Below are 12,592 nucleotides of genomic sequence, written 5' to 3'. Positions count from 1 at the left end.
TAATTTTATGTGTTCTTGTTTTTATATATAGGAGAAAAACTTGTGTATTAATAATATTTTTTTATATTATAAAGTATATAAAGTATTTATCTTTCGTTTTGAAATAAACATAAATTCACTATTTTTTAAAATAATAATAACAATATGATTTTCCAAAGAAAAAACAAGATAATGAACCACATGGCTCATTATCTAGTTTTTTCTTTCAACCAAATTTGATTATCAATGACACAATTTTAGAAAATATTTTATTTAGTACAGTTATTAGCAATAATACATTTTAAATATATTTTATTAAAGTTTCTTACAATAATGTAAATAAAAAGTAATGATTATAATTATAAATAATTAACTTAAGTAAAAATTTTATTGGTATAAATTGCAACAAAACTAATAGTTGAATATTTTGATGTAGATTGCTAAAATTATGGCATCGATAAATTTTGTTCTTATAACTTTGACATCATAAACTCTGTCCTTTTTCCATTTAAACATATCTTCTTTAAAAAGGCACTTGATCTGAACATATCATTATCATTATTTAGTTTGGAAATTAGCATTATTGGAATTACAGTATCAAGGTTATGTAAAGAATAACCAAATTTATTATGTTGGCTCAAAAGATCTATAATTATACTAGTCTATAACAAAATAACAAAATTATATATATATATATATATATATATATATATATATATATATATATATATATATATATATATATATATATAATATATATATATAGTAAAATACAAGATGTATATGCATACATAAATTATCACATCAACATAACATTTACCCTCCTCATAAAAGTGTTCAGGTGTATTTACAAGTTAAGTTTTTCTGGTGCTTTAGAAATTTGTAAAGATCTACGAGAAGAATTTTAATTTGTTCTATAGGATTCATTTTGTTTTCTAGTTCTTTTTCGGAGATTGAAGGAGTTTCATTGCTACCAATAGAAGTTGGGGGAAAGTTATCGATGGTTGTTACTTCTAAATTGTTGTTTGATGTTTGTATTATAGGATTTGTTCCAATGGAAGCCAGCTGTTTAGTAGACACTGTAGTCTCATGACCACTAGGAAATCTCATGTAAACATAATGAGGATTTGATTTGATTAGCTGAACCTCATTTACTGAATTTTCATATTTACTTTGCATCACACACAACTTTGTAACTAATGATTTTAACACCATATCCTAGACACTTGGGCACATTTGCAAAGACTAACAATATCTAAGTAGGAAAAAATCCTTTTAAAAAAACTTTATTGATATGTATGTGCATGAATATTTACTCTTATCACATACTAACAGTTATATATAATCAATTCTTGAATCATAATTAATAGAAAATAAAACTTTAAAATTATTTCATTACAAATAATCCTACATGCAAAACCAACAACAGTAAGCACCAAAATAGAATTTGCAATTAACTCTTTTTTTACAAACTATATTTGGCCACTCTACAGTATAGGAATGGCACTTTTACTTATTTTGATGTAAAAAAAAAATTACTTTAAAAAAAAAATTACTTTACATAACTTAGATTAAATTATGAAATATATTTACATTTTAAAGTCATTCATTTTTTAAAAAATAACATTATATTACATATAAAATTACTTACATGAAGTTAATTTTAAAAATGCGTAACTTATTAAAAACTTATTAAAAATGCGTTATTTTTTTATTGCAAATAAAAGTAGTTTACATAAAAGAGTTATTTACTTTTGTAAATTACTTTTAAAAGTAAGCCGTGTGAAAGTAATTTACTTTTAAAAGTAATTTAGATTTATACAAATAGTTTGTATCGAAATGTAATTTACTTTTTACATGTAAAAGTAAATTATTTTTGAAAGTGATCTTACGTAAATATAAGATTTTAAACAAGTCATATTTACTTTAAAAAGTAAGAGAATACAGCTACGTAATATGAAATTACTTTAATGCGTAAAAGTAACAAAAATTAATATAGGCAACTTACACAAAAACTATTTGAAAAAAAAACTAGTTACCATTACAAGTAAATGTAAATCTTTATCATTGAAATACTATACTTTACTTAGTAAGTAAAAAGTAAGTTATTTTATTTACTTTTATCAAGTAACAAAGTCATTTTATGTTGCTTTAACATACTGATTGGTAAGAAAAACAGCGTATTAAGAAGAATTGCCTGCTTCTGGGTACTTCTGGGTTATAATGTTAGGAATTATTCTGCATGTATGCGGACCGTTTTTATGGCGGGGTTTTGTAAATTGGGGGCAAGTTTAATAAACATGGTGGGTTGCTTCCTATCGATGCCAATCCTTGACTACGTCACTTTTCCGACGGAGCGCACTTTTTCGAAAACTTCCATTATATTGCTCTTTTTGATCAAACATTATTTTTTATGGTGATATAACGCATCAGCGTTAATAATCCCTTCCGGCGGCAAAGTAAGATTATGCCGAAACACGAACTCTTTTTAGAGGTGCAAAGAATTGCCGTTCGCCTCCCAAAATAATTTTGCGGGCAGAATGTTTTTGCCTCTGCCTACAGTAGCTTCCGCCTTCCAATTGGCGGCCGCTGCTGGAAACTTTTCTTGGCGGCTGGCACCAACCAAAAGGTGAAAACCACTGGCGGTTGCCGTCAGAAGTTATTTTGTATGCAAAAAGATGAAAAGGTTGCCTTCAGTGGTTTCCACTTCTTAACTGTCGTCAGCCGCCGAAGGGAAAGGGGGTGGGCGCAAATTTTCGCTTCCTGTCGCCAGAAAAAATGGAAGAAAGTTCAACGTTTGTTATTACATTATTAAGCAATTTAAAGGTTAATTAGTGCAAAATACATTTTTTCAAAAAGTATATTTTTATGCGGAGAGAGAAAACCTCATAATGACAGTAAGCAATTCTGTCGCAAAAAATATATTCTATTTAGGAAATAAAATATTCCGTCTTTGTGAAAACTTTAGTTATTGAAAAAATTCAATTAGAGCCGTTAATCAACTCTAACGTCCCTAAAGATATTTCATAATTCATTTGACGCATTATTAAATATGTTTAGTGTGGGACATGGACCTTTCAAAAAGTTTTGCAAAAATTATAAATCAAGTATAAATTATTTGATTAAAAACGATTTCCGTCAGGGGCATCGGAGGCCGATAGACTTTCTAGTAAAGATTTATGCACCCAAATAATTTTCATTTTGGTCATCGTGGTTGTTGTTATCTATCACAATGAATAACAACAACCACTTTAACGATATTAACAAGAACCACGCTGAATATTAATTCGAAATTTAGAAAATTATTGTAAAATGCAGACCAATATAGTCTAACTGTATGAAAAGTATGAATCAAAAAAAAAAAACTAGTCAGTGTTTTAAAACAAATTACAACTAAAATTTTGACACTTTTAAAGCAAATTAAAAGCCAAATAAGATTTGATTGCTTTTGATTAAGAATATAATAAAATGTACAATTACATATACGAAATCAATCGCTGAAGCAAGAAAAGGCAGCAGTTAACCATATCGTTAAGTCCCATTTGAAACATATTTTATAAACCCGTAGTATTATGGCCAAATAAATCTTCAAAAAACATCCCTTATTAGGTACAACTAAAAAAAAATGCTCCTTATAATAAAAAAACAGCCCCATAAATCGCTGGGGTGTTGGGGAGCCTAGCCACGGCCCTGTTTGCAAATGCTAAAATGTTTAGGAACTACATAAATAATATATTAAAAAAAAAAACAAACAACTTATAGTTAAAACAAACGCTATAATGTGTTAAAGTAATCGCTCAATATTTTTGGTTTGTCAAATCGCCGAACCCCGCATTGGCATTTATAAAAAACATATTTCATAATAAAATGTATAAAATTTCTTCCACATCATCATAATATAAAAATATAAAATACAAATTACATAAGTGAAATATAAAAATTATGAAAAATGTAAAATGCAAACTATATAAGCGAATTACTTCCATTCTGAGTTACATTAAATATCAAATTTTAAAGTAAGTTTAATCATATCTTCTCTTTAAGGAGCATTGAGTAACGTAAGTTTCTTGAGCTCATGTTACATCTTTCTTTTCGATGAATAAAGTTAGCAACACTGAATGAGGATTCTGGCCCTACCGAACTAGCAGGCGAAGTACAAACCACTCTTGCTTTAGAGGCTAACATTGGAATATCTTTTTCATATTTGTACCAAAATTCATCAAATTTCCAATTTTTTTGCTTTAAAGCGTAATTGAAAAAAGACAACTCTTCTTTGATATTTCGCTTTGATTGTGTTTTTTGTATGCATAGATTGACACCGCACAATGTTGCAAGTTTAGCGAATCCATTTTTGTGGTTCACAGACTGTTCAGGTAAATCTTGAAGTTCGAATCGAACATCTGAATCTGTCTTTTCTAAAAATGAAAATGAGTAATAATATTTGTCAATATGCAAATCTTTTTACAAAAGTGCTTTCAAAAATTATTTACATAAGTTTAAATATATTTAAATTTAAAAACAAATAATATTTTATAACTAACCACTTCTCGGCTGATTTTGGTCATTTTGCAAACAAGTGTTGACAAACGTTGACCTTCGAGGATATTGTCGGAGCATTGTATTCGAAAATGTTTTCAATAGTTTACTTTCTGCTTCCTGATATTCTTTTTCTGTAAGACACTCGTTAGTTCTCGGATCAAAGAAACATGCCAGTAAAGTTTGTAACTTTTGTTTTGGAGATATCTTTTCAATAAAGTATACCTTCATAAACTTGAGAAGACTGCTTCGTAACATGTTTTCTTTCTCGACCAAAGAAGACGATTGCGATAGAAAACATTTAGCTGAAGATTCATTTTCAAGAAAGTTCATTAACGTATTTTGGACAAATTTGGCCGACGAAAGTGTTAGAAAATTTCTAGTAGAGAGAAGTTTAGTTGCTTCAAAGAATGGCGCAAGATTATAGTGTAAAATTTCTAGGAACTTCCAATCTTCTGATAACAGATTTAGTTTCTTGAGTTTACTAACTTGTTTTTCTGTTAACCCATTGATAGTACCAGGATCTATAGTAATTTTATTATAAACATTTTTAGCTTTAATCATCTTACTAATCATTAAAAAAGTTGAGTTCCAACGTACCTGAAAATCTGACAATAAGTTATTTATTTTTAGCCCCTCTTTCTTCACCTCATCAAAAACAAATGATTGCAATATTGAAGACCTTTTAACAAGAGCTAAAGTTTTTCTTAACCTAAATAAAATGATGGATGAAAAGTTAAATAACTGATTAACAGTTTCATCTGTAGATGCTTCTTCCTCCTCGCTACTTTTATCATCATCCGAGCTCACGTTTTTCGTTTCAAAAGTACACGCATTTCTACTTGATTGTTTACATCGTACATTTCAAGCTGTTCGTCCGACGATATATTTTCATTAGACTCGATATCGCTTTCATTGTAGTTATTGTAATAAATAAGATCCTCTTCGATATCTGATGTTCCATCAAATAAGCTCTGTGATGGTTTGGCCCACAACTTTATTCCATGATTTAAAACGAGGTTTAAGTTATGACAAACGCATGAAAGCCTTAAAGCTATAGATCCCATCGCCTTTTTAATGTCTTCAGCGTTGTCTGTTGTTATTGAAATAACTTTAGTATCAATTTCAAGTTTAGTAATTTCTTTTTGCACGAATGCTGCAAGTCTACTACTTAATTGTCTTCCGTAAAATCTACGAAAGCAAACTATATTTGATTTGTATTTAAATTTCTTTGTTAAATAATGCGCTGTTATGCAAAGCCAATAGGAACCAACCCTATTTTTCCACAAATCGGTTGCTAGAGCAATATGGGTAACTGACTTAAGTTTAGCTCTAAGATTGTTCTTGTATTGGTAGTATTGCTTTCTCAATCGCTTTGCTATTGTCTTTCGATGGGGCGGTTTGTAAAGTGGGGCAAGAATGTTTAGAAGGCGTTGCATACCAGGTTTATGAAAATCGTTAAAAGGACGGCCATCTTGAATAATGTAGTTTATTACGGCTTCATCTATTTCATCTTTGTTCTGCATCCCAACTAATTTGTCTTGAGCGAGTAATTTTTTTTGAGAATCGTAAAGGTACTCAGATTTTTAATGAACATGGAAAATATGTTTTCGCAGATTTGGTTCAGGCCCACACACAAGGTTTCCATTCTCCGGGCACATCAAACAAACCTACTTATTTGTGTTGGCAACAAATGAAAATAGGGTCTTAATAGGCAATGCTTTTATTTTACGGACTGATTTTATAACTTGATCATCGTCGGTATCAGAGTTCGAACCTACAGCACAAGCAATAGTTTATAAAAATATATTTCAAGTATCAACGCAAATTAAAGACTGATACAAATACATGATTGTACAGCAAGTAATTTTTCTGGGTCATTAAATTTCTTTGACCTTTCCGTTTTCATTCACAAGTTCATCTTAATATTTAAATAAAGTTTACAAACATACCTGAATATGTAGTATTGTCACCAGATAGACGTCTTGCTTCAACAGTTGGCGTGTTTGTTTCAGATAAAGACAAACATTTCTGGCGATGTATGTCTTGCGTTCCAAATAAAGGTCTTTTAGATAATTTTCTTTTTTTTTCTTTTTTTCCAGTCATTGTTGTCAAAAAAATTAAACAAAATTAATATGGTGCTTTCCTTGTTCACGAGAAGTCTCAGATTCATATCGTAAATAAAGACCCTGATAGTAATTTAATTTATTTAGTTTCCTCAATCATTTTTATGTCTTTGAAGTCCCATACAGAATAGTTGGATTTATGGAACATAAAGTAATTAAACGATCGAAAACGAGTTTGTAACATAATTAAAGAAAAAGTAGAACATGTGAAAAAATTTTGATATTTGAAGTTCGCCTAAGGAATGATTTAAGAATAGTAACTTGAATCAGTTATGTAATTTCAATTAAAATTGCTATAACTGTCGTAATTAAAAATTGATTTACCCACAAACGATTACAATTAGGAAAACGTCATGATCACACTGAATTAAGAACAAGTTATCTAAACTTAAAAAAATCTCCTCACAAAAGTTTCGTCTCATTTTGGTAGTGGTTTGAACAGAAATTTTGGCCGAAACCGAATAAGTAAAAAGTTGTCAAAGCAGATGTTTTTCGCTCACAAAATTGGTTGTCAAAAAATTATTTTTTTCTACGCGCCAACAAAACATGATATATAGATACATATATATATATATATATATATATATATATATATATATATATATATATATATATATATATATATATATATATATATATATATATATATGTATATGAAGACCTCAGTGGAAAAACCAGCGATGTCACATTTTTAAAATTTTTGAGAAACTATTATTTTTCAAGCAAGCATATCTTATTTCATCTTTTATTTTAATTACCAAGTGAAAAAACTAGTCCACTCATTAAAAAAGAGGATAAAATTAAACATGATCAAATGGAACAATCGGTGATGTCAAGGGTTACATTTGGAATAACCTGCGTTGTCCGAAGTTTTTATAGTTTACGAAACAACGTGATTCCTTAATACCTCAAGTATTGGTTGAAAAAAAAGCCGCGGAAAAAAGTAAACAAAAAACAAAATGGCTTGTAATGATAGTCCGGTGGTTACAGAAAAATCAAGAAAAAGAAAGATTAATATTAATTTTAAAAATAGAAAAAAAATACACAATTTATCGAGCCATATTATTGGGGCAGACTGTAATTGGATTCGACTTGCATGTTTTAAAAATATTAGTAGTGAGGAAAGGAACGAACTTATTAAGAACTTTAATGAATATTCATCTTAAAATAGTCAGGACGTGTACTTATCCACACTAATAAAAATCCAAAACATTAACAGAAGAAGACCACGACAGAATGCAGATAAAACTTACTTACACAATTTTTCATATTCTTATTGTGTAAGGGTGCAAAGAGCACAATCAGCTATCGAAGTTCCAATCTGCATTAAATCTATGATGTCTTTTTTCGGAATTACAAAAGCTAAGATCGAATCAATAAGGAAATCAGTTGCTACAACTGGTTAGTAAATAGTTAAAGAAGTTATTTATAATATTTTAAGTTATGAACTAAACTATTTGTGTGTGTGTGTGTGTGTGTGTGTGTGTGTGTGTGTGTGTGTGTGTGTGTATGAATATTATGTCATTTTGTTCTTTTAGGTCGCCCTCCAATCGATGGTAGAGGCAAGCATAAAAATTGGCCACACAAAATAACCGAAAGTGACAGTGAAGCTATCCAAAAACATATATCTTCTTTCAGAGGAAGGTCATCTCATTATGCTATTGGAAAAACTAAAAAAATTTACTTATCTGAAGATCTAAATGTCTCTAAAATGTTTGAACTATTCAAACATGCTTACCCAACTGTTAAATTAGGATACGAAACATACAGAGTAGTTTTTAACAATAAATTTAATATTGGGTTTGGCTTTCCACAAAAAGACACTTGTTTAGCTTGTGATGAGTTCATTGTAAATATAAAACACACTGACCAAGAGCTTTTAAATGCAGTTGGTCAAGATATTATCAAACTTAATAAAAAAAGAAAAAAGATCTTGAAACAGAGCATGATTTTCACACAAAAAAAGCTGCTGTATTTTATAACAGAAAGTCAAATGCAAAAAAACGAGCAAAAAACTCAGACATGTTTGAAGCTATTGCTTTTGATTTTCAGAAGAATTTACCCTTGCCTAATAAATCAACTAACAATGTGTATTACCCAAGACAGCTTAAATTTTTTCATTTAATATACACATCCTATCCAGTGATGAAGTATTTCTTTATACATACGATGAAACAACAGGAAAAAAGGGAGCTGATGATGTTTGCTCTATGCTTTATCATTTTATCATTAATCATCTTTCTGACACAGTCCTTAAATTACATTTTTTTTGCGATGGATGTGCAGGACAAAACAAAAATTACACTGTGTTTCGTTTTTTGCATTGGATGGTTCACTTTCAAAAACGTTTTAAATGTATTAAAGTGTCATTTCCTATACGAGGTCATTCCTATATGGAATGCGATCATGACATGGCAAATGTAAATATAAAGGCTAATGTTGAAATTCCTGAGGATTGGCGTCAGGTTCTTAAGAATTGCAGAAAAAAACCTTCACCTTTTAATGTTGTAAATTTTTTCAATGTAAATTTTTTCAGATTTTCTGATTACTTGAAACAATATTATAAGTGTGCATGTCCGATAAAAACTCGACCAGTCAGAGAACTTGTCATTCAAGATATACACCCTGCACTGCGTCTCTTTCCTAACAACTGGAATGGCAATATTGAAAATACTGCTTTGGTAAAACGTAGACAAAATAATCAAACAGAAACTGCACTCAATCAGTTTAATATGTATTCCTCAGTTCTACCAATAAGTACTGCCAAGTATAACGACTTACAAGTTCTGAAGCGTCTATGTAAACCTGATAATCACAGTTTTTTTGATAATCTTGTTACTTCAAACACAGAAACAAAAGATTCGGCATCAGAAGATTCAGATACTGATTAGAAAAATATATTTTAATTATGGTTATGTTTCTCATTAATTTCATGCTGGTCTCATTAATTTCACGTATAGTAATGTTTCTGATAAATTTGTGTTAAAATTTATGTTTTAATTAGTTTGACTTAGTTAGATAAAAAAATCTATCGCTCCACAATAGATGTTAACAAAATGTAATAACTTCCCATAGACGTTTCAGTGGGATAACAAAAAAAAATTAGCTAAAGAAACAGCAGGGTCAACTGTCTTTTGAGGTCCCTTACATCATGAAGAGCCCATTTTTAAGATATTGTTTTGTTTTTAAACAAAAAAGAAGGGCTAAAAATAGTAATTACGCCACTTAAAAATTCCAAGGAAAAAGTCAGTGATGTCCATTTATTGATAATGAACTTTAGTTTCCGAAAAAAACATTGAAAAAATATTTATATTTTATTTTTTAAGAAATAATCTGATATAAATATAGTTAATCTATATATATATACATAAAACTAAAAAGCAGTGTATAAATTAAATTTTAAAGAACGTTTTGAACTTTAAAAATTGATTATCTCAAAATAAGAAAAATGTGACAACGCTGGTTTTTCCACTGAGGTCTTCATATATATATATATATATACCTTTACATAAAAAGTCTTCAACTTTATAATCGTAATTCCGTTACGGAAAGAGCACGAACGTTCAACGGCGTTACAGATTTAACAATTTCAATATCTTTTTACCTGTGAATATGATAAAAATGTTGAAGCGGTTTTTAATGACGATATTTGAGGGATATTTTTGGAAAACTATCCGGTATAAATGAACAAGAAAATTTGTAAAAGGAGATTTTTTGGAGAGAGAACTATTATAATTTTGTCGATATGATAATAGTTATCTCTCCAAAAAATTTATTTATGTGGCGAGAAAGCTAAAATGCTGGCCAGTTTTGATGGCCCTATTCTAATCTATTTTTATATGCCCTTACTATATTTAGTGTCCCTCCTTAATTTTTAAATAATAAAAACATTTATACATAAAACCCTGAAAAAAAACTACTTATAAATTTACCTTTCAAAGAATCTCTTTTTCCTAAACGGGTGTCTCCCAGGGTAAATGCGTTTTCTCCTTACTACTATGTTTAGGCTATTTCTAAATTGGTTTAAGAAAGAAACCCGAGAACCCCACCCAAATATCTCCCCGACAAAAAATTCCCCTGGAAAAAATCCCCCCTCTCCCAAAAATAAAAGTAAAAGAAAAAAAAAAATCAAACTTTTGTTTAAATTAAAAGATTGCCTCCCCCAACTCCTAACCGTCAGTTGTTGTGTGTACTATTTCGTGCACGTTCTCCCTAACAATCAGTCGATGTATATGTACACTCCGCTGCACAAAATCCAAAAAAGTTTGTCGATAAAACAAAAATAAAAAAGCAACAAATAAATTTAAAAATTTACACATTAAAAGCGGTATCAGGAAAAAAGCTGATACAAAGATAAAATGAAAGTAAAGCGTATCTAAGTATATAAAAAAAAACTATTTAAGCATTTTTCCTGGGAGGCATTTTTTAGGAGGATATTTTTCTTGATACCGTCTGAATTCCATACGTTCCGTCATTGAAAATTTTCAAAGATAACTGTTCCAGCCTAAGACCAGTAAAATATTTCCATGTTGGCCAGGAATTGAACTTTTTTTTTAACCAGGGTCTAACAATGGTTTCAAAGCAAATGCGAAATTGTTCCGGCGCTAGGAATGGTTTTAATTGCCAATATAATCATGGATCGGAGTCGGTTATTGATATTTTAAAGGTTCACAGGGAAAAAAAAGTCTAAATCCGTTCAGACCAGTTGTTGCCCCAAATTAAATTAACTATGCTTTACTGCAAGTTTTGTTTCACTGCATTTTACTCTCTCATACAATATCCTTTCAGAGAAAATGTTGACCAAAAGTAAATTTACTTACTTTTTAAGTATAGATTACTTTTAATTGTAACTAAAAGTTACTTAAAATGTAAACTTAAGTAATCAAAAGTAATTTTATGTAATTTACTTTTAATAGCCATTTCATTTTAGTTATAAAATAACACATGTCTACTTAGGAAAACTTATTATATAAGTAAATTTTATTTACATTTGATTGCATGTAACTTTTTTATAATGTATTTTAAAATGCTTTTTTTTTTACAATTACCGTAATATAATTTTTTTAAAAATAAATTCTTTTTAAATGTAAAAGTAAGTTACATTTCGAGGTAAAATTATATTATGTAATGCAGTTTTTAAAAAGTAATTAACTTTTAAATGTAAAAGTATATTACTTTTCCATGTAACTCAATTTTAAATGTAAATGTAAATTACTTTTTTATATAATCTACTTACATATAACTTACATTTGAAAGTAAATTCACCTTTCTTTACAAAATAAAAATTGTTTTAGAAAAGTAAATTACTTTTAAAAGTAAATTTAAGTTTTTTTTGAACGCTTACAGTTATATACGCAATTTACTTTTTCATAAAGGCTTACTTAAGTAAGTAAAAAAAAGTAAGTAAAAGTGCCATCCCTACTACAGTATTTTTTAATTGCACATGCTTGACTTTAAATTGCATAATATTTATTATATTTCGATCAAAGATGTTATATTTAGATCGAATAAATAGTCTTAAAATAAAATTGACACACAAATATATATTTGTAAAAAATAAGAGAATATACATCCTATTTTTTTAATATGAACAAGAAAAAAAATTTTTTAAATAAACTAATGAAAGATATTTGCTTACATTAACGTAGATTGCAAAATCTGTTTGAAATGCCAAAGTCTTGTATATAAATATTTTAGATCAATGCTGGCATACCATAATGGTTTGTCAGTACTAATCTTAAATATTATAACAAAATGCCTTTGCTTGAATTGAATCCGCCATGTGTGCAAATTAAATTATAGTACACGTATTTAAACATTTCAGGATAAGGTCTTTGGTCGAGCTTTGTCTTAGCATTAGCTGTTACCGTTAGCTTTCAACCATGTTTAAGCATGGGTTGGAATGTTTCATTACAGTGTATTTCAACTGCTCGAAAAAATTCATCCCAAGA

The 12,592-nt window shown here is 29.0% G+C and overlaps 1 protein-coding gene and 1 pseudogene across 2 annotated transcripts; one reads left to right on the top strand and one right to left on the bottom strand.

The window, feature by feature from the left end:
• Positions 1-4,003: 4,003 nt before the first annotated feature.
• On the bottom strand, positions 4,004-5,091 carry LOC149888003 (uncharacterized). The gene is made up of 2 exons (XM_090088447.1): positions 4,521-5,091; positions 4,004-4,394 (listed from the first exon to the last, which is right to left on the bottom strand). The coding sequence occupies exons 1-2, from the start codon at positions 5,089-5,091 to the stop codon at positions 4,006-4,008; spliced, it is 960 nt and encodes a 319-aa protein (XP_089944573.1). The 3' UTR covers positions 4,004-4,005.
• A 2,631-nt stretch (positions 5,092-7,722) lies between these two features.
• Positions 7,723-9,532, top strand: LOC149888002 (uncharacterized; annotated as a pseudogene). The gene is made up of 2 exons (XR_016452702.1): positions 7,723-8,042; positions 8,180-9,532. The product of XR_016452702.1 is annotated as an uncharacterized LOC149888002 (transcript).
• Positions 9,533-12,592: the final 3,060 nt, after the last annotated feature.

Source organism: Hydra viridissima, unplaced genomic scaffold, assembly GCF_058129835.1.
Source record: "Hydra viridissima isolate aposymbiotic clone 2 unplaced genomic scaffold, HvirCarnegie_v1 scaffold_5, whole genome shotgun sequence".
NCBI lineage: Eukaryota > Metazoa > Cnidaria > Hydrozoa > Anthoathecata > Hydridae > Hydra > Hydra viridissima.
This window is presented reverse-complemented; position numbering and strand designations above follow the sequence as displayed.

What these genes read in the sequence shown, in the direction of transcription:
- LOC149888003 (XM_090088447.1), bottom strand. Translation starts at nt 5,091, where the DNA reads ATGATTAGTAAGATGATTAAAGCTAAAAATGTTTATAATAAAATTACT. An exon ending in CCAAAATCAGCCGAGAAGTG is followed by an intron (nt 4,395 to 4,520) that starts GTTAGTTATAAA and finishes TTTCATTTTTAG; the next exon opens with AAAAGACAGATTCAGATGTT.